Consider the following 24,036-nt stretch of genomic DNA (forward strand, 5'->3'; position numbering starts at 1 on the left):
CAGGGAGAGTTAGAGTGCATATGTCACAAACAAATGACAACAACCAATTGTTTCACTAGCAAAAGGCAACAGTGAATATTACGCAGTGGCGGTTCTACATTGAATTACACCCTGGGCGAGACCCCCCTTTGAGCGTATGCAGAATTGTGCAGAATTTTGTATATACTATATATAGTGTATATTTATTTAAGTTCTGATAACTTATACTGTCATATTATGTGCAGAATTGTGTTCATTAGAGGCCTCATTCACCAATATCTTCCTAAGTTTTCTCTTAAATATGTTCTTAAGAAAGTCCCTAAGAAAAGTCTACGTCGGATTCATGACGTGTTCTTAAACAACAGAATTGTTTGCACGTGTTCTAATGCTGCGTTCATGCCACCTGGGAATAACAGGGACCGCCCCCGTGATTACGTTGTTTTTCCGACTGCCAGCGTTCACATGGTCAGTGTTAAGACTGTGGCTAAGACCCAGAACACAGAGGATCACGACACAGACACTGAGAGGAAGATTTAAGTGTCTTTTAATGAATGTTCACCAAAAAAAAGGCAACGAAGGCAGGGACAGCTTGCAGCGCTGGTGGTGGGGACAGGATAGCAGCGGGCGAAGCAGAGTGTAGTGTGTCCAACACATTCACATGGATCCCAGCTGAGGGTGGCACGGCAGAGAGGCGAGGAGCTGGTAGAACAGCGGCAAACAGGTGTAGTAGTGTCGGTCTGAATGAAGAGAGGAGAAACCGATGAGTGCAGAGCACGAGGAACAAAAAGGAAGGCAAAAAAAACGTACGTAGTTCAACAACAGAGAGCCAAGTTACCACTTTGGTAATCTAACGATCTGGCGCCGAATGCAGGTTCCAACCGGGCTAAATACTGCAGCCGTGATTAGGAGAATCAGCAACAGCTGGGCAGATGAGATGGAAGAATCGCCAGCAGCAGTGCAGGTAGATAGATCGCTCGGCCACGCCCCTTGACCTACATTCCGCCGCTCCGGCAAAACAGACAGAGAGGGAAAAGGGGAGAGAGAAACAGACACAAACACCCCAAGGACAGCTGCCCCACTACAGTCAGGATGCGTGTTCTTCGTCTTCTGTTATATTGGCATGTTATGTTTCTTGGCAGAGGCATTTGTCCACAATAAACAGTTTATTGTCATTGAAATATGTTCAGTGAACCAAATTTGCCTACATCAAATGTCAGTTGTCAACAACGTGTCACCAACTGGGAAACTCGGTTAGCAAAATCTAGCCCGCGTTTCCCACCTCTGATTCCCACAGGAAGGGACGTGAATGATGACGTTTTCATTCGGAAAAATGTTTTTCCGATGTCTATGAACGCAGCATTAGGATTGATGAATCCCATGTCTTCGTAATTGAAAGCACGTGCCAGTTGTTCCTAATTAGCATAAGAAAACGCCCCACAAATTTCCATATAAGGACATGACACTTCCTGTGCACCTCCTGGGAAGCGTGTGACTGCGTTCAAGAGATGGTTGTCGGAGTCGACTTGTAGCCTACGTTGCAGTGGTGGAGGAAGTACTGAATCTCAGTACTTAAGTAAAAGTACAAATAATATTTACTTTAGTAAAATAGAAGATGTCCACTACCACAAACAAGGCCTGGCTTTTAAAATAAGTTCCTATCCTAACCAGCATAAAACGGAAATATGTTGTTAGAATCGGAATGAGGTTGGTTTTATTCCTGGATGTATTTTAAGACGGTTTAATTTTCTTTAACCATGCAAGTAAGCAAATAAAGTGTGTGAAGCTGCGAAAATGTGAAGAGGTCCAGCCAAATAAATAAGATATGAACGAGTCTTGTGCAGCCTGGCGGAGGAGTAAACGACGCTGTGGAGAGGCAACTATGATTAAAAACTGTACAAAAAATGTAACGGAACGTTGTAGAAATGTAGTGGAGTAGAAAGTAAAGAGAATTGCTGCAAAATGTAACGAAGTAAAAGTCAAAATATGCACTATTGATTCTACTAAAGTAAAGTACAGAAACGTGAAAAATGTACGTAAGTACAGTAACAAAGTATTTGTACTTTGTTACATTCCACCACTGCATTTTGGCCCTATAAATAGCGCGATCAATCACCAAACAACGCAGGATTTAATCAGTGCTGATGTAAATTGTTAGTGTTTCTTTGCATACTATGATTTTTTTTTTCAACAAATGATCAGAAATGCATTACAGTACAATACTATCATTGTAAACGACTATAGAATTAAATAAAATGCAAATTATTTGGAGCAAATTGTCATCACTCAAATGTGCGTAAGAGTGCTCTTGAGTGTTCGTAGATTTTGTTCTTAGCTAAGAACAAATCCAAGATAAGAAAACATTAGTGAATGTCAGAATCTTTGTAAAAAGTGCATAAGTGGGGTTTAAGAACACATTTCTTCGTAAGAACGGTTGGTGAATGAGGCCCATTGTCTTTTGGCAATGTTGGAGGTGGAGATTGTGCACCTTAAAAGTGTGTTTCCTGTTGTAATTGCAATAGTTAAATAACTGGATTCTCTTAAGTGTGTTTTTCAAATGTTCTAATGAAGGATTTGTGCAATTGAGAAATATAATTTTCTCTTTCACTTATGTTGTTATAATTATATATATATATATATATATATATATATATATATATATATATATATATGTGTGTGCCAAGAATATATACAATCAGATATATAAAAAATGTAACAAGAGCAGAGAGCAACAATAATATAAAATATTAAGAATAATATTCTAAATAGCATAAATCCTTCATCACACAAATGTGAAAACACACTAAAGAGAGTCTAATTATTACACTATAGCACTAAGAACAGAAAACACAAACTAAAACTAAAACCTGACCTTTCATCGTATGAAGTCTGCTCCCCTATTGAGTGATCGATACTGATGATGGCAAGGCCAGTGAGCCGTTCCTGGGACATGGTTGACCTCAGGTATGACTTGATCAACTTTAGTTTTGAAAAGCTCCTCTCTGCTTGAGCCACAGTGACTGGCAGAGTAATTGCAATCCTGAGAGCAGTCCTACAGTTGGGGTAGATCTCCGATAGATCCTTATCATGCAAAAAAGCGATAAGCTCAAGGAGGCTCATGGGTTAGGGTTACCGTTCCATTTGGGAGAACCAGAGGTGAACTGTCCCCCGCTCCCCTCTCCCCTTTCCCCTTCTCACACAGCTTCTGTGCACAAGTACGTCTCGCTGCAGCCCGCAGTGAGATGCTCCTCTCTGTGCACAGCACCTTCTCTGCAAGCAGGGGCGCTTGCAGCTGCAGGGGGCGCTGATTTGCCAATTCCCCACACAGTGAAATGATAGATAATAGAAAACTGCTTCGCGGTGCAGAGGATTTTTTTTTTTTTTTTTAAATGCCCGTGCCAAAAACCGCTACTGATATTACGAATGTAAAGTACAGACATAATAGCAGTCATATGAGGATCTCATTTCATTAGCCTTTCAATTGTCTCCCTCTGCAGGTTAATCATGTTTAAATATCAGGTGTAGTGTACAGTTTTTGAACAGCAAAGAAGAGAGGAAACACTCAAAGGTTTGAAAAGTCCTCTGGTTTAATAGCACTGTACATAGTGAAACATTGTTTAAAACTCTTTGTTGCAGTTTAGGCAGAAGCAGGAGGAGGGAATTACTGAAGGAAAAAGGTTTAAAGTCCAAGAGTGACTTGGATAGTGTCAGGGGTAAAACAGGGTTTTATTGGGTAGATTTACTTAGTTACGATTTTTTTAGGGGAGAGGTAGGAACATAAATTGGAAGTACGGTAGTTGAGGTAAATGCTGCAAGGTCATAGCCCACTGAGGTCACAGTTTCATTTCTTGTTTGAAAGTAGCGCGTTGATTTCATCCTCTGGTTTGAGGCTATGCCATTGGGCTATTGGCCTCCGGGGGTTTGCCAGCATGTCTTCCCAATGGCGTTGCTCAGTCCCAGTGCTGTTACCGCCCAGCAGCACCTTCCCAATGGCATCATTCTTCCCAATCTTATCATAGTCCAACACAGTCACTGCTATCTGCACCTTCTATAAATGAAAATACACACACACAAATTAATGCATTTCTAACTCTGTGTGTGTGTGTGTGTGTGTGTGTGTGTGTGTGTGTGTGTGTGTGTGCAAATATATGTACCTCTAGCTGTTCACATGCCACTTCAAAGCTGAAAGACTCGTTGTAGTAAGGGTTTAAAGTGTTCTTCTTTATCGTTGTTTTCTTTTTCTTGAGTCTTTTTCCATTCTGCATTAAGTGGATCTTCACATAAGGGTCTGACAGAGAGAACAGAGAAGTTTAATGTCCGAGCAACAGACCAACAGCCTGGCACAAAGGCACTGTTTCTGTAACTCCATCAGTGACACACAACATCTGTTGTAGTAGCTTCTGACAGTTTCCCCGAATTAAAAAAAACTGCTTGAAAGTGGACACACTAAAATCAGTAGTTATAAGTCTAACAGAGCTAACAAATCTAGGCTATTTAGGGTGCACCTGTCATATTATAAAAAAAAAAGTACTGAGACATTTGTATTTCTTAAAAAAAAATTTTTAAATGATTTAAAAAAAAAAGTTTAACTTTATTATGGCACTGAAGTTGTCTGTACTGAAAACCCCCAGCACATTAGTAACATGGAGCTCTAACTTAAATCTGTGAATCCAGTTTGTTTTGCTGCTTGACTCGCCTGATAATCCACCCACATCCATTTTCTTCAGGTTTTTGGCCTCCAAAATCACCACCGTCAGCTTCCCTGCAGTTGGCACATACCTCAAAGACAAACATATATCTCCAAGCCGCTCACTCTAATACAGAGAAAAAGAAGTGAGTATGCTGTTGAGGAATTGTCTAAAAAAGTATGGCTTCACAATTATAAAAAACATTGAAGCTGAAATATCACATCACAACAGGCTGCAGTCTTCTTCAGAGACAGAGGTGCCTATTCTGTGCAGTACTCCTGGCTTTGAAATATGGGGTGAATACCAAAAGGAGAAAGTATTTGATTTTAGTCAAGCCAAAGAAACATCAAGCATCAGTAAGCTTTTTTACCTAAACACAAAGAAACACATCATTGAATTAAAGCTGCAAGCAGCGTTGGACGGGCCCTCGCTACTCTGCACGCGTCGGGGGTTACTGGCGAACGCCGATCTTTGCGACCATGCATTTGCGCGGCACTCAGACACTGCAAATCGTCACCAATGAAAAGGGAACTCTCTGCTGAGTTCACTGATATCTCACACAAGACTCTACGTCATACACTTCATTAGCTGTGAAAGGGGGCATGGCTAAAGCATAGGGGTGGCCAAACCATGACCAATGAAAACGGAAGTCTCTACTGAGTTCAATGATACCTCACACAATAGTGTACATCAAACGGGTCATTAGTTATAAAAAGGGATGTGCTTAAAGCATAGGGGGTGGGTCAAACCATCAGCAATCAAAAAGGAACGCTGCTGAGTTTCTGTTGGGTTTAGGGTATGACTCCAATGATGTTTTTTGTACGTCTTGTTTCGTTAGTCTACGTTAAACGTACTGCAGGGTTACACCCCAAAACCCTTAAAATACGTAGATTTTCACCAGACTTGATGCGACCGCCAATTTTGGTGAGTTTTTGAGTATGTTAAGCCCCTCAAAAAGGTGATTTATTTGCTGTAATAATAATTCCTTCAGTTTCAATAGGGCCTTCGCCGCTGTCGGCGCTCTGGCCCTAATAAAAGGAAACTGTGTAGTGTTTCCCACTAAATAAAAATTTTAGAAAATGTAAAAGCAATTTTTTTCGTTATCCTATTCGACTTTGAGCATCCCTTTTTTCAAGTTCAACTCCTCTCCTCTCACAGTGTGCTCCCACCTCCTCCTTCTCTGCCTTCTGCAGATCCTTCCACTCCTGCAGAGACTGGCTGAAGTCCATACGGCTCATCGGTATCTTCACAGCTCCGATGGCATCGTGTTTTGAGAAACGGTCGAAGTCGTACACAGTCATCACCAGAGTCTTCCCACCCAGCTCAGTGTATGGTACCTACAGAACACACGTCAAAGACTATCATTTGAAACATATCATGCACTATGTGCTGATGGTGAACTCAGTCAGGATAAATAATTGATTTATCTAGGCTTTTCAATTTACCTTAAACGTGAACATCTCATTGAAGTTGGGTTCAAGGGTCTTCCTATGAACTTTGGTTTCAAACTTTTTCTTTTTGTCCGGGAGCAGATATAGTTTAACATAAGGGTCAGAACTACCACCCACATCCATTGCAGGGAGTTCAGCAGCCTGCAAGATGCCAACTATCAGCTAGAATGTGATAGCAAAGGAAAGTAATAACAATGGATGAGGATCTGGCTAATTCACAGAGAGAGGAGAAGTATTAAAATTGTGACATTTTACAGTTGGCAGAAGGTGGGCAAAAATATGCCAAAGTGAATAGCAGCATCTCACCGTATTATCCGTGAAGTTGTAGTCTAATGTGTAATGTAGCCTGCCCAGCTTCTCCTCTTCTTTGGGATCATTATCTGCCAGCTCTGTTTCTTTATTACTTTCCTCTTTCAGTGGCTGCACGCACACAGATCACATGCAGGTAAAAATATATCTTTACAAGTAATCAAATGATATTTGTGCTGTGTTACAGTATATTGGATAGCATTACACATTCAGAAGCAATTCAACAAAGATAATGTTACCATCTAAAGTTGCTTTATTGTTTAAATATGACCTGCATCCTTGAAGATAGCGCAATACTCCAAAACATCTCATCTTAGACCTCAGCCTTTACTACAATATGAGCAACGTGCAAAACATCCATTAGTCCAAACACATACTGACAGTTATACTAGTTCTGAGTGACCCCAGCATCAGGACTGTGATACATTGCAAGAACAATGTGTGTGTGTGTGTGTGTGTGTGTGTGTGTGTGTGTGTGTGTGTGTGTGTGTGTGTGTGTGTGTGTGTGTGTGTGTGTGTGTGTGTGTGTGTGTGTGTCCTACCTTGCTGTAACCTCCATCCATTTCAGTGTCAAAGCCTCCGTTGCTCTTCTCTTTTCCCTTTTTCTTGTCCTTTTCTTTGTCCTTGTCCTTCTTTTTCATGCACTTCTTCCAGACACACACAGCACACGACAGCACCACGCACAAACTCACGATGCAAAGGGCAGCAACAGCCCATGATGGCACTGCCAATCCACACACACGCACACACACGGACACAGTGTGAAAACACAATGTAATCAAAGATATAGGGAGTGAAGAAAATATCAGGTGCTGATTCAAGTCTGGTAATTTTTAGACCATATTTTGTGGTGGTGTTATACTGTATTAAAATATATTGTAAGGTGTTATCATTTGTCCATCTCTTGTTCTGAAGCATCATTGAAGCAATATATGACCATGATAGCAAGTGACATATTCAGTATACAAGAGCATTTAAAGCCATGATATGTAGTGAGTTTGTTGGCACCTCCTCCCCGGCTCAACAGCCAGAGAGAGAGAGAGAGACCAGCAGTGGTTGAGCGAGCTAGAGAGTAAAGTGAAGAGAGGGGGCGCTGAACAAAGCAGCAGGGATAAAACACTCTTTTCTGATTGTCTTGCATCGGTTGTGTTCCAAAGCACAAATGAACACACACCTCATCCTGTCTGTGTGTGTGCGTGTGCACCAGTTAGACTTGTATGTTGGTATTAGACGCGAGGGGCAATGCGCTAGTTGGGAATGAGACCAGGCTGCACAACGTGAACGCTGTTATTGGCTGGGGGTTACACACCCACGTTGGGCCCAAAGGTTCTTTGCTGGCGCCTTAAAAACACACAAAAATAAGAAGCAAAGCACACTTATAGTGGGTCGTAAGTGATCATTACGAGGGATTTCTTTAGTATTAGTCTATACATTATTATTTTTTATAACATCCAAAAATCCGTTACCTATTATACCTTTAACTTGCAGTTTAGATTTTTCGTTTTACATGCGCACAGCTTTACAAGCAGTATGCATAAACAACTTTGGGATGTCTAAACTAATGCATAACTTCCATACAAACAGATAATGCACTTCTAGCAGGGAGATAACTGTCCTGTATGCATTTTTATACATGATTATATACCTAACTTTGATGCTTGGATGTTACATCTTTCAAGAAGCAAATTCTAATGGCTGCACCATAACAGTACATCAGCTGATTTTATGCATTTTTGGTATACCAGACCTGCCTAAAGGTCCACAGGGATGGAGAATGAGTTAGGTGTCTAACTCACTGTGGATGCTGTGCAGTTCACTCATGAACTTGTTGGGACTGTGGCCTCCAGATTGTTTTTGGCCTGGGGTGGTTGTTGCATTTGGCAAGTGGGTTGGGGAAGCAGGGGTGCCCAGTGCAGCCGGGGCAGCTTGGCGGTTCCCAGTCATTATTTGAGGAGTGACAACAGAGCCAGAATTGTACTGGCAGAGAAACAGAGATACAGAAAAATATCATCTCATCCCTTAAATAACAACTACAAATGTGTAAAAATCTAATTTGACAAACAGACCACATAAACACACAGAGCAGAGTTTCCATAAATGCTATTGATCAGATGTATTTGTGGCAATAATCTGCTTATAGACACTGAATGACCATTAGTGTCAAATGACTCCTGTTTCTGCTGGCCTGGCACTAACACTTGAACACAGGATATGCAAGCAGCTGTGTCTGCAAAATCTGCTGACATGAGGGGAGAGGGGCATAGGAGAGGAAAGGGACAAGTAAAGTGGAAGCGTCACGCGTGGACCGCTGCTGTTCCACAGTGAGCTGCCCGGAGTGAGAATCATGGGCCAAGGTCATGCTCAGTATTATGAGAGAAAAGTCCCACTGCTGAGACTTGACTCCTAAGTGCAAAAATGTTTTGATGTTATTTTTTATTCTGCAGACATCACGGGTATTGAGTATCTGGGTTTTAGTCAGCAGATGTGATCTCACACCCAAGCGGACACTGATCTCTGTTTATGTCTGTTTTGTCTGAAAAGACAGGCGCACTAAATGTATAAATTGGCGTCTTTTTCTCATGTTTGCTACAGAGTGATAATAATGACTCAGTATACACATCATATGGTCCCCCAACTTCAGTTGTTAAGGAAGCTTAAACTCTTTCTACAACTGATCTTAAAAGGTTGCAAATACATGACAGTATGTGATATATAATGTCACTGCAACATTTCAGCTCTTTACCTAAAAGCATCTTTAGCTTGACATCGAACGTTTTCTCAACCCTCAGAAGAAGCAAATATTTCAGTAAAAAGCCAAAGAAAATCACAGAAATTAGAGTTACTAACTAATTAATCATCCGTGATTATTTTGTTGTACCCCAGCCTGTATCCGGTACACGACAGAATGAGCGTCACAGACCGGGTTAATATTATTTCCCTGCGTTCATGGGTTTACACACAGTTACTTTTCACACAGCACAGTCGAGAGAGAAATAAATCAAAGTACTTTTAATTGATGAAACAAAGAGAAAAAACAAAAGGACCCAGAGACATACCTGTATTCAGTCGTCCCCCCAGCAATGTCCAGACTCACAGGTACTGCTTTTCCTTACAGAGGTGGAGGAGGAGGAGAAAAGATGACAGGACCAGAGAGGGCAGGAGAGGCGGAGGAAAACAGTGAGGCAGGGAAGAGTTTTTGTATCACTAGTTCTTAGACATCAAGAAGAAGAGTGCAGGTGTGTGAAAGATGGAGCAAGAGAGAGCAAGAAAGAGGGAGGGTAGAACAAGATAGGGTTGAGGTTGGTGGAAACAGCAGCTCGGTCATCTTGTGTTGCTTCCCTCTGTGTTTGTGCATGTTATGTGTTCTTTTCTGTCCATTCAGGTCTTGTGACCTCTGTCCCATCCCTACAGGTCACCCTCACCGGGCCACTGATGCATATTCATTAGTGTAGTGACATGGCTTTTTAAAAGGCTCGTTAGCATAGTGAGAGTTCAGCAATAGAGGACATTTACATTCAGAGTGGACAGCTCTGTTGGTGTGTGTGCATCTGTACATCTGGCACTAGCTGCAGAACTGTCTCACATTGTCTAAGTATAGATGATGTTGCCTGATATAGAAACTTAGGATGTGGTTTCTGCAGCAACACAGAGATCAAGTTCCGGCCCCGCCCCGTTCACCTTGAGGTACCAGAGATGCACAGAGATACTGTACAGAAGGAGGGATTAGACAGAGCGAAAGAGAGGGGGTAGGGGGATGGGCAGGGGAGTGGAAGCATAAAAATAAAAAAATAAAAAAAATATACACTATGTATTCATTTTGCTTATGACAAACATTTGAGATCAATTATGATCTTCACTCCTTAAAGTGTGCTATTTTATTATTTTTATGACACAGTCTGGAGGCCAGCTGACTCAAGCCCATGTTGGAATCTTTAGCTGACATGAAGGAAATCCCTCTTTTTGGCCTTAAGTACATTTGTGTATAGAAAATTCAGCTTTATTTATTTTTTGAGAAAGTCCCATTGCGATAGAGATCTCTTTTACAAGGGAGACCTGAGAACAAATTACATATAAACAATATCACAACAGTTCAGTCAGACAAAGCAGTCATCACATATAGAGACACCCTATTTTCAACAGTTGCAAATATATAAATAAAAATCTGGTGTTGTGGTTATTAGCTCAACTAAGGATGTTAAATATCTATGAAAATGAATGAAATAATGTATTGAATATAATGTAATTTACTAAAAATAAACTGATTTTCATTTGCAATACATCATAGCATATGTGATAGTGACGGAGGGTGTGAATAGTGGACGTCTTTGAAGACATTTGGACTTGTCATTGTAGGAAAAGCACCGCTGTTACTACTAACTAAATGATGGCTTCGTTCTTCGAGTTTCCCAGCAACCCTTTACAAGGTGACAGTTTTCCAGCATGCAAACACACTAACCCTGAACCCTTACTCTGTGTTTTTACTGTGACATGTCAAAGCCCTATGTGCTGCAAATATGCAATATATTTGTCTACACCTAGCACCACTATGATCAACTCTGTAAAGTCATATTATCAGATTATGAAAGGACATATGATGTCTACAGATTTATGTAAACATCCAAACTAGCATTTAAAATTAAGCTCCCATGTGCAGTGAGCATATGTTCTTTATAGGTTTTGTAATACTTTCGCACATGCACGTAAAAAGTGAAAATCCCAGCACAGTTACTTGTACACTTGTACTTGTTACTTGTACATATACAGTGTAAATCATTGTATAACATTGATCTTGGTTGTAGGGATAGAAAACAACTCATACCTCGACTCGCTAGGTGGCAATAGTCATTTCTGATCTAAATTGCATCTACGCAACAAACCACAGAAGAAGCCTCGTCTCTAGGATACAGAGAAAGCGTACCTGTTGGACTGTAACGTTAGGTGAGTTCTCTCAGATTAAAGCCTTCTTGGGAAGGAATGGGTTATTTCTGTTTTTCTGGCAGCTAGGAACTTGTGCTTTTGAGTCATTCCTAGGGTTTATTATAAAATAAGTTCAGCCGCTGACGAGTTCATCATCGCATTGATTCAGCTAGCTAGCAGATGCTAACGTCAACGGTGCATAAGTTATCTTAGCGCTAGTTAACGTTAGTAGTAACAACGCCTACCAAGTAAACCAGGACGTCTATAAAGTGAACAAACGCTGGGTATTCACTTTTGTGAAAACGCAGCTAACATAACGCTACAGTGGTCCTTTTAACATAGGAGGAGCCCTCTTTTTGTAGAGATGTATTCATAGTTGATGGACATTGTGGTAAAGTTACAGCGCAGAAGCCACAGAGTCTAAATGTTTTTGGGTCTTGTGTAGTAACGCTGTAGCTGGTTAGAGGCAATCCAGCGGTTAATAAAGACCTACAGGTGGTTACATGTATACTTTACTGTACCACAGCAACTAGATACAGTCTGTGCCAATTTGTAGATCTTAAGCTAACAAAAAGTCTAATCCATTTTTCTTCATTCAGAAGATACTCAGAAGATTTACATTGCACGTTTGCAAGATTATTGGCTACATTTACACTATACTGAATACTATATTACAGTAGTATATACAGTGGATGTATATTATATTGTAAACATAGATATGAGTTAGAAGTCGTTATTAATACATTATTATGGGTAATTCATACTCATGTGAACTGCATTTTAAAGTGAGACTATCTTAACATGTACGTAATTAATTTAACATTTAAAACAGAGAATATGAGATGTAGGCAAAGGCCCATTATTGACATTTGCCATGTGTCAAATAAAGCACAACTCCGCTGCATACATTATATTGTTTAGCCTCTAAAGCCCACTTGTAGCATTTTGAGCCAATAATATTTGAATGCATCTGGTATATTCCCTTCTGTTGCTTTTCATGGCTGGCCAAAAACGTGTATCTGAACACTGCCTGTGATGCTAAATCAAAAGAAAAGATGTTTTAAAATTATAAATTAGGGCTGGGCGATATGGAGAAAATCACATATCAGATATTCTTGACCAAATACCTCGATATCAATATTGTGGCGATATTCTAGGGTTGACAATTGGTGTTTTAACAAAATATCTTCACACTTAGATTTTAGATAAATAATCATCAGTAATGTGGATATAATGTCTAAGTGGGGAAAAGGCAAATAATAGAACAGCTAGAACAGTCTAGTAAGTTCAGAGAAGTACATCACTTTACTGTAATGCAGCCTTTAAAACAAGGAAAAGACAACACTTATGTCATATTACGATATCCAAAATCTAAGACGATATCTAGTCTCATATCACGATATCGATATAATATCAATATATTGCCCAGCCCTATTATAAATCCTGGGCCTGTTGCCTGTTTCTGAAACATATATTTATTTTATGCAATTGATACTTGCAATTGCAAGCAATCCCTTGCCTATCCTCTTTCAAACCTCAGCCTGTGTGCCTTTCAGAGTGTGGGGATGCTGCCGATGGAGCATCTTCACCTGAAACATGTTCTGCAGACTGTGTGTGTGTTGGAGTCAGTCGTCCTCCGCAGTTTTGGCCCTGAAGGAGGACAGGTGTTGTTCACCCGAGACACAGGACAGGCAATGTTGAGCCGTAGTGGGACTCGCATTCTCACTGCGCTACGTCTGGAGCATCCACTGGCCAGGTAACACACACTACTCTTTCACTATGATAGTGTTTGTCAAGTGACATTTTCCCTTTTTGATGTATTTGTGTTCTTTATTTTAGGATGGTGGTGGAGTGTGTCTTGAAACACAGCACTGTAACAGGCGATGGATCCAAGACCTTTATCCTACTGCTGGCATCATTACTACGGATGATTCAAAAAACGGCTTGCAAGGAGCCTAATGTGTCTCGCACCTATAACTCCAGGGAAACAGCAGAGGCTTCCACTGCCAGGCACTTGGCTGACAAAATGCTGGCATTTGCATTGGAGGAGTTGGATGATATCATTGCCATGGGAGTGGTCCCGTATGGATGCTGTCTTTCATGGGAGGATTTCACTGCAAAAACAAAATTACCAGCATGCACAATCAATCACTGTGTCCAAAAGCTGCTGGCATCATTCTTTCATTCACGTCTGGGTCGCACTCACTGTGACTTTATTAGCAACCTCACCTGTGAAATGCTCACTCACTGGAAGTTCAAAAGTGACCTACCGTCCTCATCACTTCAGTTTGTAAATGACAACTTTGCTGCCTTGCATACACCTGTATCAGGCTTCCCTATTAGTTGTTCACGTTTGATTGAAGGGCAGGTCATTCACAGGGACTTTGCTACACCCTGCCCTCAGACTGAGCACCAGCCAGTTAAAGCTGTAGTTGTCACTGGGTGCCTGCAGCCAAAATTGCTCAATGCAGGAGAGGTGCTGGTGCTGGGATGTGGAGAGCAAGGGAGGGAGGAGAATTCAAGGAAGGAGAGTAGTATTGTGCAGTTTACTGCCTGGGCAGAAAGATCACTAGAGTGCGTCATTGCAAAGCTACAGAGTTTGGGTGCCTCTGTGCTCCTGTCTGCAGTGAAACAGTCTGCTGCTGTCCTGGCTTCAGCTGCACAGGCAGAGATGTGCATTGTGGAGTGTGTCAGTGAAGATGAGCTGTCTCTCTTTGCCCAGCTAAGTGGGGCCACACCTGTCTCAGACTGCTGGAAGATTGAACCAGAGCACATTGCTACACTGACCTTTTGCAGACCAATACTGCTGGGAGCCCATAGGTATGAGGTCTTTCTTTCTCTCTCATTTACTGCGCATATGCAAAGTAACACACATAGATACTGAAGAGGATATTTCTTGTTCTGCACCGTTAGGCTCACAGGCCCTTACTTTAAATTCTGATCCCAATTGTTTTACACTATAAACTATCCTCTTTTGCGTATTCGTTAAAAGATCTCTTAACCAATGGACTTAAAATAAAATCACTGAGACGATAGATTACAATTAACACTTTTAGTGACAGTATTTTAAGGTATAAGGCACATGTGGGTTCACTAACTGAGGTTTCCGATACCTCCCAAGTCAAATGAGCAATTCTTTACAGTTTACAGTCTCTTTTTATTCCCTTTGGGCGCTTGGTCCTCCTCCTCCTCAGCATGGGGGATGCTTCATGCATCCTGGGATGGCAGCTGTCTGTTCATTCCTCCAAATGGGATTGACAGACACCCCGTCTCCTTGTCTTGTTGTGACCTTATTGACCAAATGCCTGAACACACATCTCTACTTGACTATTTCCTGCCATAAAACCTCTCACACAGAAACACACCATCTCTGAGAAGCACACAATCTTTGGGGTAAACCTTTAACCATATGGTACCCCCTACAACCTTAATTACCTCTTCTGTGTCCCTGCTTATCTCATACCCCCAACTCATAAAAGCATAAACTAAGTTTATGACTTAACGGCTGAACTTTCTCTGCAACCGAGGTCATTCTAACTACTCCGTCAATGATTTGCCCACAGCTCTTTTTGCAACATGCCAAACTGTAACTATAACTGCTAATATTCTATAATCATGTCTACAATAATAGAAATATCTCAACAGTACACAGAATTATGAATAATGGATTACACATACCTGTATAAGGATTTTCTTAATCTGGTTTCATTCATGGAAGCTAAAATTGAACTCTTTTTCTCTTCCACAGGTATGTCCATGTGGCTTTCCATGATTCAGAGGAAAGGGTCACGGTCAAACCCTGTAGTCTGGTCATTTGTGGCCCAGGGGAAGGGCAAACTGACCAGTATGCATGTGCATTTCAAGATGCCATCCGCATGCTACTTTCAACTTGGGAGCCTATTGGTATAACTGCAACTACAGCATCAAAGAAGACCTTTCAGCCAGACAAAAGCACATGTTTACATGTGGACAATCAGATCGTCAAGGCATCTCCCTTCCAACAGTGTGTGTTGGAGCCAGGCTGTGTTATACCTGCTGGTGGGACATTTGAGTTTCTCTTAAACCATGCCCTCCTACAACATGGTAGCAGTTGCTCAATTTCTGATGACACAATTATGGATGTCCCTGCTGTTTCCCAACTGTTGGCAAATGCTCTACTAAGTGTGCCCCGACATATTTACTCCTACAGTCTGCGACGTTTCCTGCAGACTCAAACCAGGCTCCTGAATTTTATTCAAAATCATTCCCACCCTTTCAGCCACGTATACAAACAAGAACATAACACAATCCTCGTACAGGATCGGGGTAATAGTGAATGTCCTCTAGAGGAGGGTAAACTAATAAAGCATTGTTGTGGAGAAACTGACGTATCATCAGTTAAAGTTTTTACGTCAGACTCGGGCCTTGAATCTGTCTCCTGTAAATACCAGCTGCTTGTGGCCGTGCTACAGTGTGTCTCAAGTCTTCTCCATGTGGACACCATGCTGCACACACACACAGCTTTACACACTCCGTCACACAGACTTGCAAACATTTCCTGGGAGGGTACAGAGGACGAGGCTGAAGACTGAGATTGTATTGTGTCCCAAGATGAAAGCAATAAACATATTCTTTCTCAGTACTTACTCAGTTATCATTCAATAGTTGGAGGAAATCATTTGCACTTTAATGCAGATTGCATGTATGGCCACAGTATTTTTTTTATTTGCCTCACCACAATATATTTGTGATGCATATATTTGTAATGAAAGCTTATACTTCCACTGAGATATTAAATTATATTTCATGGCAGTACTATTGTGTGGTGCAGTTAATAGGCCAATAAAATGTTACGGTGGTTCTGTATCAACCTGTCCTGAATCAAGGCTAGGTTTGGCAATAACAGTAAAAAAGAAAACATCAAACAACTTAGTGTTATTCTCTGTATTGGACAGAATGTGCAGCTATCAAATAATTTAGTCTATCATCTGTGTTAATGTGAAGTGGTGTGAGTGAGTAGATGTTGACGTTGACCTATTTCCTCTTTGAGTTCTCATCACGGTTCCTATTTTCCTATTTCTCTTCCTTATCTCAGCTTTCCTGCCCTCTTCCCTTGGCCAGTACACATTCTGTTACATAAAAGGCATACACACAGAACAACACGAAGACACCGTCTCACATATATACACACTCCTTTTTATAATCAGCGTTCTCTCAATAGTGGGGGTGGGGTGTCTGAGAGGGCAACACCCGGCTGTCAACAACCAAATCAAAGTGTACTTCCTTTTGCTATAATCAGAGGAACACTAACTCTATTCTCACCTCTTTTTGGTGAAATAGCAAGTCATTAAAAATAGCTTGACTGACTCACTGACATGCATAATTGTGCACCGTTTACTTTAATCAGTGTGCGCCCCTAGTTTTGATCATACATTTTCTGTAAATGAATCGTGATGGCATGACTCAGAAACAAAGACAGTTCTTAACTTTGTTTGTGCTTTGGCTCAAACTATGAGTCACGCTTGATGGTCGCAAATATCAAAGAGGGGAGAGCTGGGGGGAGTATTCAGAATGTTTTTTTCCCACTGCGCACATGGAAAAGAACCTGGATGTTGTTTTCAGTCTTATCAAGGCGCCTACACCCTTCTAACCCTTACATGCCCCCTATATCCTACACCGCTAAATCTAACATGCTGTGCAGAGTCAATTTGAAAATGTGTCAATTTAATAGTGGAAATGTTGCTATCTAGTTAATGAACTTTACTCAGTGACCGTCTGAGAATAAGCTTAATAAAAGAATTACAGCTCTTTTGACTTTTACTGTGTGTACGTGAGTGATTGCATGCCATAATGTAAAACCCTCAGACTGAACTCAGTCAGTACATTTTGGTTTATTTGGCTGTCATTATTTTTTGTCTCAGTGAAACATAGTGCATATGGTATAAATCAACCCAATCTGTAAAATGAAAAGAACATTATAAAATACATAATCAAACCACATGTACCATACAACCACCTAAGTGTATAAATCTGTTACAAATAAAAATAGAAGACATTTACAAAACGTGCCAAAAATTAAAGGCGGTTTTAAAAAGGGCAAGTTAGGAGATGGAGAAAGGAAGGAACAAATGAAATGTAACAACGAAGGAACCGAGCTGCTACTCTAATACCAAGCTGGAAGAAACTTCAATCATAGCAGTTCACAGCTCGGCATTGAATTGGCTACTAGTTGCCATGGTTTGACTTCGGTGTTGTAAGAAAAAGGACTGTAGAAAGTCATCGGCTACTGCTGTATTGTGCTGAAGTGGTGGTGGTTGTCATTTTTATGGCCCTGATCTGTGACTCTTCTCGTCGGTAGGTTATAAAAGTAATAGTAGTAATAGTAGAAATGTGATCAGTATACTATAATATATAATAATATGATCTTTTGTTTAAATAATTAGCAGTTCACAAACACTAATTTCAATCAAATGACCACAAAATTACACATTTCTGTACTACATTGCCACATGTGTCATTGCCACTGAAGCAAAGATGACACATATTCTATAGTTGGGCCTAATAACCACATTGCGTCTATCTAGTCCAGGAAGGTGAGCCTAATCAGCAGCACAGTTATAACCGATGTTATGTAATAGTCAGAAATATCTGCACCCAGGCTAGCTTAGATTATCCCTCTTGAACAAGAAGTGTTTCTATTGGCAGTGGAGAGTCATCTGACTCTAGGAATGACATCATGCAACATAAACAAGGATTTGAGGATGTGGTGGTGGGTGTCACACCACCTCCCGAGACTTCCTGATGGCGCAGCACAGGAGCATGCTAAAGATCATCCCAAACACCTGTAAGAAAGAGGGAGATGTATATTACTTGTGTTTGTGTTGGCTTTTCTCTGCACTGAGTTCATCATCAAGGGCAGCAGACACTGGAATTTGATGAGTTACAGTTAATCACACTTACCATAACAACACCGATGGTGATGCCCGTTCCTCCTATAATGTATAGCTTGGAGTCAAACACCTCATCAATGGCGTCAGGGCAGCTCTGCAACACACAAGCATGATTCCTTTAAACCTATGCTGAACATAGCTTGTGGTATGGCACACACAACGGACAGTCTCAGAGCATGCAGGCTCCAGTAAACCATTGTTGCCATAGTAACATTGCAAGGAGGCTGAGGGAATTAGTCTGCAAAGGGAAGACTGATTAACTTATGACACACGTCAGTCCATCATTATGTATTTGACATACAGTAATTGCTCCAGTTCTCACAGAGCTGAAGCATGTCTGACAACTGTTAGATCTTTTTTATCGTCTCTTGTATTGAAATATATTTTCTTTCTTTAGCTCTTGAAGTACCTTGCTGTTTTGGCATTCAATCTATGCACACATTCAGGGTAGTTGTACCTTAGTAATGAGTTCCTCAAGTGGCTCTCCCCGGGGACACGTGTCTTTGGCAATACCTACTACAGTACCAGTTGGCCCGCAACACTTCAGCTGTAAACATACACAAAATCATACCTTTAGAGAACAAGGAATGGTGGAAGGAAAAACACATATCTAACTCCAAGTGTTTTAAAGGATTAGTTTAACATTTTGTTTCAATTTTTAGTTCCCAAAGTCTTGTTGTCACAGTTAAGTGAGTTTCACATAAGTACTACATGTATAAAATGCAAGAAATAGTTAAAGCACATACCTCTCTCTAAAACCTTTTTTACATAACTGTTTGTGCACAAATTAAACAAGATACAACATGTTCATTAGTAAGCTTTAGAGGTACTGGTAGTTGTGTTGACCTTTCTGTTTCCCCTTCCTTCCAGTCTTCTAGGCTAATCACACTAACAAAAGAAAGTGAATGAGCTTATTTCCTAAAATGTGGAACTTTTCCTTTAAGGTAATTTGCTAAATGTGTAACTTCTACTGTAGTCATCTAACATTATTGAAAATACTTGATGTGAAGAGTTTTGAAAAGTATTGCTAGGTGACAAAGACAACTTTGATAAAAGTAATTGTGTGCACATCCCACCTTCTGGCAGGTACAGGACAAATGAAAAATACTAAAGTGAAAAAAATGTAATGTTTCGACCCTGCTGGGTCTCAGGGTCGAAACGTTGCCTTTGTATTAAATATGGGAGTTAAAAGCAGTGTTACAGACATTACATTTTTTTTCACGACAAAGACAACCTCCCATGGGAATACATTGCATTTGCTTGAGAATACCTTTTGTGCCAAATTCCTTTAAGATAAGATCTAATTCAGTCTGAATTGTTAGAAAGCAGCAGAAATGAAGCAGATGTGGCTCACCCCGGTTTGAATCACCCGCAGAGTCTCTTTAAGGCGCTCATCTCCTGTTGTCTTGAAGTTATTGTAGGTCTGCATGTAGAATGTTGTGATGTCATTCACCACCTGCAACACAGCAGCAAGACGGGAGAAAATATTTTATATACATGCATCACTCACTTTTTTTTCATTGCCGTACCTTGAATTTTGTGATTTACTTTAGGTTTTGGCTGCTATATTTCTTTATCTATGAACAGTGCAATGTAACATTCTTTGAACTTGCATGTTACCTTGCTTTGGTTGGAAAATACCCAGATTCCAGCCGCAACCTCAATAGCAAATATGATAAGCAGGAAAAAGAAGAACTGCAAAAAGGAGAGACAAAATTAAACTCAGCTGATCGTGTGAATGTGTGCCTGCATGCATGTGCGCATGTCTTTTGCGTGCATGTGCGAACATGTAAGGTCAGTGTAGCTAAACCCAATTTACATAGGCTCCTCCCCCTGAGAGATTAGTACAAGAAGATTAGAGCCACGAGGGAGGGGGAACAAGTGCAGGGAAGTTGAGAGAATCTTCTCTGGCCTTGATACTGTTCAGTAAACAACGATAAATGTAGTCGATATTTCTCAGTGAGCCCACGGCCAGTCACCAATCCACACTTGCTCAAGTGGAATAGGATAATAAGTCCAAGTGCTGATGAGTGAGATCACTACAAAACAGAGACTCACTCAGACAGAGAGAAAGGAACTGTTAAAGAGTCAACGTTTTATGTTAGTCAAAAGAAGCATATAAAAGTGGTACGAACCAGTCCCAGCATACAGGGGGACTCCTGGATGGCCCCACAACATCCCAGGAAACCCACCACCATCATCAGTGCTCCAGCTCCTATCAGGATATACACACCTACACACAGAATATCAGATACATACAAGCATATTTAGGGTTTCTCAAAGCTGACATAATACAAAACTTTACTTAACCTTTGCTTAAATGATCATGGCTGGAGCCAAAGAAATATTTCCACCCTGGTGGACAACAAAGATTTATTCTATTCTATTCCATTCTAATGGCTAATGTTCCAGCTGAAGGACTGAGTGCATCTTACCTGTGTAAAACACATATAGAGAGTCTGGTCCTTCAAACAGACCTTTGGTCTTTGGGTCTAATCTCAGCCACAGGCCTATAGCAAAGACAGCAGTGCCTGCAAGCTGAAACACAAAAACATACATACATTTTCACATACAGTATTGCAATTAGTTATAGCACTAAATGGCACACTGCCAGTCTGGCTGTACAGTTGCAGGATAAATCTTACTATAGGTATAGGTGTAACAGTGAGAAATTAAGTTTAAGCTTAATACTTTTTTGTATGTGTCATATCCATGTTTATGCATATTTCACACTTGTCAACTCATTTAGCTGATTAAGATTACACCACACCAATTAATATCTATCTTGTTGCTGTCTGAATTTTATAACTCTTCTTTTCTCAGTTGCGTTGGTTGTCATCTTGGAATTTGCACTGACAGGCCCCATCTGGAAGCCTTCTCCAGGTCTCATCCTTACAGTTTTTTTTCTGTTTCAATTTTCAGTCCAGAAAGAGATTTCCACAGTCCTCATTTTATATATAACTGTTCAACAGCACCAGTATGTTGTCTACACTGGGTTCAATTTTTATTCTGGCTTCATGGGGCTACCCATCACATGAAAGTTATTTGAGAGGACAGCTGAAGACATCAGCAAGGGGGAATGACATGCAGCAAAGTGCCGCAGGTCGGAATCAAACCCCAGGCCGCTGCCCTTGTACATGGGGCACATGCTCAACCAGGTGAGCTACCAGGGTGCCTCCCAATGTGATGATTTATTGACGTGCCCAATCACCACGCACTCTTTCTATACTTCCTCAAGAATTGTGCCTAACTAGGAAACAAGACCAGTCTTACAATCAGATAAGAGAGAGAAAAAACAAAGTTCTTTTGCTTTTTTTTTATGTTCACACATTCCCTTCTTCATCAACATATTTATTTAATTTTGTCACAAAGTATCATGTGACTCCATCAACACATAGCTGCCCGCACGTTATTATGCATGCATGCATGTATGTTCTGGTCTTCATGTGAACAAAATAGCATACAGGCCTGTAATTTACACTGTAAATGCCTGGCACGATGCCATATTGTACACTACAGTGCTTACAGGGCTTGTCAGCATAGAAAGGTCAGTGAATGTTTTACTTTGAAAGCCTTACTGAAAGATAGCAATCTCTTATTCAGATAGTGTGTGTGTTTCTGTGTATATACTACTGTGCTTTCGTTTTTCACTGTGTATACTTTGTTTGTATATATTTTTTAAATGTTCCATAGTTTAAAGAAAATGGCAGATTAGAGCAACCACAAAAGTGCAAATGTATAAGAAAGTCTCTCCACCTCTCTATCTCTCTCTCACACACTCTCTCACACACACACACACACACACACACACACACACACACACACACACACACACACACACACACAACTACTACAATAAGACACAAAAAGGAAATCACAACACCTACCCAGAAGAAAAAGTTGAATACAAACATGAGATATTTCACACACTTGATTCCCCCAGCGACAGCCATGTTGATTCAGTCTACACAATGCACCGCTATGAGTATTTAATAACTAACCTCTTCCCAAGAGGAAGTGAAGCATAATGGTGTCAGTTGAAAAAGGTGGTGGAAAGAGAATGTGTTTTCATTACCACGCCTTCGTCACCTGATTACTCAGTTAGGGAGTGGCAAGAGAGCTGTGTTACCTGAAAAACTGACCTCCATTGTGTATGCTATATGAATTCCTGCCAGTGTTCCTTCCTTTCTTATGTCCCATTCTCATGGATGTACAGTTTGTGTCTGTAACTACTGCATTTGTGCAGGTTGTGCACGCATAGAGGGTTTTATTGACTGGGATGTAGCAGCACAGAGGGCTCTGTCAAGGCATGTTGACATAAAAGCTTCTTTTTTTTAAATACCTGAATAGCAGCATATATACTGCTCTGGTGTCTGAACTGTGTAACTACAATCAATAGACTGCTCCCACATATGACTACTTCCCATTCCTACTCCCAGAAGATGTTTATATTGAAAGCAAGGTCCGTGAACCTTGCTCTTGTTCCACTGACATAAAGCTGCGCATGGGGTGAGATCAGATATCCGTGTCATGTTGTTTGTGACTGCATGAACAGGGTTATGACCAGTGTCACATCTTCACTTCCTGCTTAATGGGGATCATCTGCACTTTGGACAGGCTTACAGAGTTACACTTTATAGTCACCTTCCTGCTTGCTTAAATTGTTGTTCCGCACTGACACTGTTGATTTTCTACAAATTATCAAGTTAGTGAGATTTTGCATCTTTGAAGCTTTTGAATACCCAAAATTGGTTCTGTTGCCTGGATCATTTTTATCTCTCACACACACACACACACACACACACACACACACACACACACACACACACACACACACACACAAATGACAAACAAACGGACACAACAAGACACACCCTGCAGGCTAAGGAGGACACAAATAGCCTATGGGATATCCACAGTCTGGCTCACCGACATGCGCAACTTTTCACATCACGTGAGGGAGCAGAAGTCTTAATTATTATTATATCAGTCACATTCTCCACCACAATAAACCGCCCCCTCCCCCCATTGCATAGAATGCCGTGCGCGCAAACTCCTGAGTGTAGTCTGCACGGTGGAACTGGGTCACTTGGCCACTGGGGATTATTCTTCCTGCCCGCTTGGTCTCTACGCGTATTGGGACACTTTGTGTTTAGTGGTGGCCAGTGCCACAAATAAATCTGGGGGCTCCTTAGAATATACTGTGATAAGTAAGCGAGGCTGTGGACGCTTGGTATGATTCTGCATCTAGGACGTCGTATAATTTCATTCAGTATAGTATCCTGCTCACACACGAATGCGCATGCACGCAAAGCTCTCTCTCACTCACTCACTCACACACACACACACACACACACACACACACACACACACACACACACACACACACACATATATATATATATATATATGAAACATAGACAGGATGTATATTTTTCTATGAGAACAATACATTTTCTCGCTTCAAACTCACCCAGAATACCAGGTTGAAGGCAAACATCAGGTATTTGATGCACATCTCTCCTCCCGACAGTGCAGCCATGGCTGTACTTGAGCTTTAGATCTCACTATTGCTGGTATCACCTCAAACCCACGGTGGAATAGAAGACCTTCTAAATAACAGCTAGTATGCAGAATGAGGTTATTTGCAGACGCGCCGGCACTGATACGCGCGCCGTGCTGTGCGCGCCTGTAGTGGACCGCCCCCACACATAACGGGCTGCAAAGGCAAAACCTCCTGTAGATTTTTTCTTTATTTCTTACAAA

General features: G+C 41.0%; 3 protein-coding genes and 1 long non-coding RNA gene across 6 annotated transcripts; 2 read left to right on the top strand and 2 right to left on the bottom strand.

The window, feature by feature from the left end:
• The first annotated feature begins 511 nt into the window (after positions 1 to 511).
• Positions 512 to 6,135, top strand: LOC144522092 (uncharacterized). The gene is made up of 3 exons (XR_013502379.1): positions 512 to 940; positions 4,704 to 4,809; positions 5,858 to 6,135. It is a non-coding gene; the product is annotated as an uncharacterized LOC144522092 (long non-coding RNA).
• LOC144522090 (synaptotagmin-1-like) lies at positions 3,818 to 8,376 on the bottom strand. Its single transcript, XM_078256896.1, has 8 exons — positions 8,221 to 8,376; positions 6,967 to 7,148; positions 6,422 to 6,535; positions 6,110 to 6,277; positions 5,834 to 6,001; positions 4,673 to 4,790; positions 4,131 to 4,264; positions 3,818 to 4,024 (listed from the first exon to the last, which is right to left on the bottom strand). The coding sequence occupies exons 1-8, from the start codon at positions 8,366 to 8,368 to the stop codon at positions 3,818 to 3,820; spliced, it is 1,239 nt and encodes a 412-aa protein (XP_078113022.1). The 5' UTR covers positions 8,369 to 8,376.
• A 2,847-nt stretch (positions 8,377 to 11,223) lies between these two features.
• On the top strand, positions 11,224 to 17,384 carry bbs10 (Bardet-Biedl syndrome 10). The gene is made up of 4 exons (XM_078256899.1): positions 11,224 to 11,362; positions 12,898 to 13,097; positions 13,181 to 14,161; positions 15,090 to 17,384. Exons 2-4 carry the CDS (start codon positions 12,907 to 12,909, stop codon positions 15,910 to 15,912), a joined length of 1,995 nt encoding a protein of 664 aa, XP_078113025.1. The 5' UTR covers positions 11,224 to 11,362; positions 12,898 to 12,906; the 3' UTR covers positions 15,913 to 17,384.
• Positions 17,193 to 23,902, bottom strand: cd9a (CD9 molecule a). Of its 3 annotated transcripts, none has more exons than XM_078256900.1 (8): positions 23,744 to 23,902; positions 20,706 to 20,808; positions 20,406 to 20,503; positions 19,891 to 19,965; positions 19,625 to 19,726; positions 18,728 to 18,817; positions 18,281 to 18,364; positions 17,193 to 18,162 (listed from the first exon to the last, which is right to left on the bottom strand). In XM_078256900.1, the coding sequence occupies exons 1-8, from the start codon at positions 23,810 to 23,812 to the stop codon at positions 18,097 to 18,099; spliced, it is 687 nt and encodes a 228-aa protein (XP_078113026.1). In that variant the 5' UTR covers positions 23,813 to 23,902; the 3' UTR covers positions 17,193 to 18,096. The 3 variants fall into 3 exon arrangements, with proteins under 3 accessions (XP_078113026.1, XP_078113027.1, XP_078113028.1); XM_078256901.1 differs by lacking the exon at positions 23,744 to 23,902 and adding an exon at positions 22,158 to 22,308; XM_078256902.1 differs by lacking the exon at positions 19,891 to 19,965.
• Between the last annotated feature and the right edge of the window lie 134 nt (positions 23,903 to 24,036).

The sequence above is a fragment of the Sander vitreus genome, chromosome 8, assembly GCF_031162955.1.
Source record: "Sander vitreus isolate 19-12246 chromosome 8, sanVit1, whole genome shotgun sequence".
In the NCBI taxonomy this organism is placed as follows: domain Eukaryota; kingdom Metazoa; phylum Chordata; class Actinopteri; order Perciformes; family Percidae; genus Sander; species Sander vitreus.

Coding starts and splice junctions, on each gene's coding strand:
- cd9a (XM_078256900.1), bottom strand. CDS start 23,812: ATGGCTGCACTGTCGGGAGGAGAGATGTGCATCAAATACCTGATGTTT. Junction 20,504..20,705: donor TCTATATGTGTTTTACACAG/GTAAGATGCACT, acceptor TTCTGTGTGTAG/GTGTGTATATCCTGATAGGA. Junction 19,727..19,890: donor TATTTTCCAACCAAAGCAAG/GTAACATGCAAG, acceptor GCTGTGTTGCAG/GTGGTGAATGACATCACAAC.
- bbs10 (XM_078256899.1), top strand. CDS start 12,907: ATGCTGCCGATGGAGCATCTTCACCTGAAACATGTTCTGCAGACTGTG. Junction 13,098..13,180: donor CTGGAGCATCCACTGGCCAG/GTAACACACACT, acceptor TCTTTATTTTAG/GATGGTGGTGGAGTGTGTCT. Junction 14,162..15,089: donor ATACTGCTGGGAGCCCATAG/GTATGAGGTCTT, acceptor TCTCTTCCACAG/GTATGTCCATGTGGCTTTCC.
- LOC144522090 (XM_078256896.1), bottom strand. CDS start 8,368: ATGACTGGGAACCGCCAAGCTGCCCCGGCTGCACTGGGCACCCCTGCT. Junction 6,002..6,109: donor ATGAGATGTTCACGTTTAAG/GTAAATTGAAAA, acceptor TGTGTTCTGTAG/GTACCATACACTGAGCTGGG. Junction 4,265..4,672: donor GGATGTGGGTGGATTATCAG/GCGAGTCAAGCA, acceptor TCTCTCTGTCAG/ACCCTTATGTGAAGATCCAC.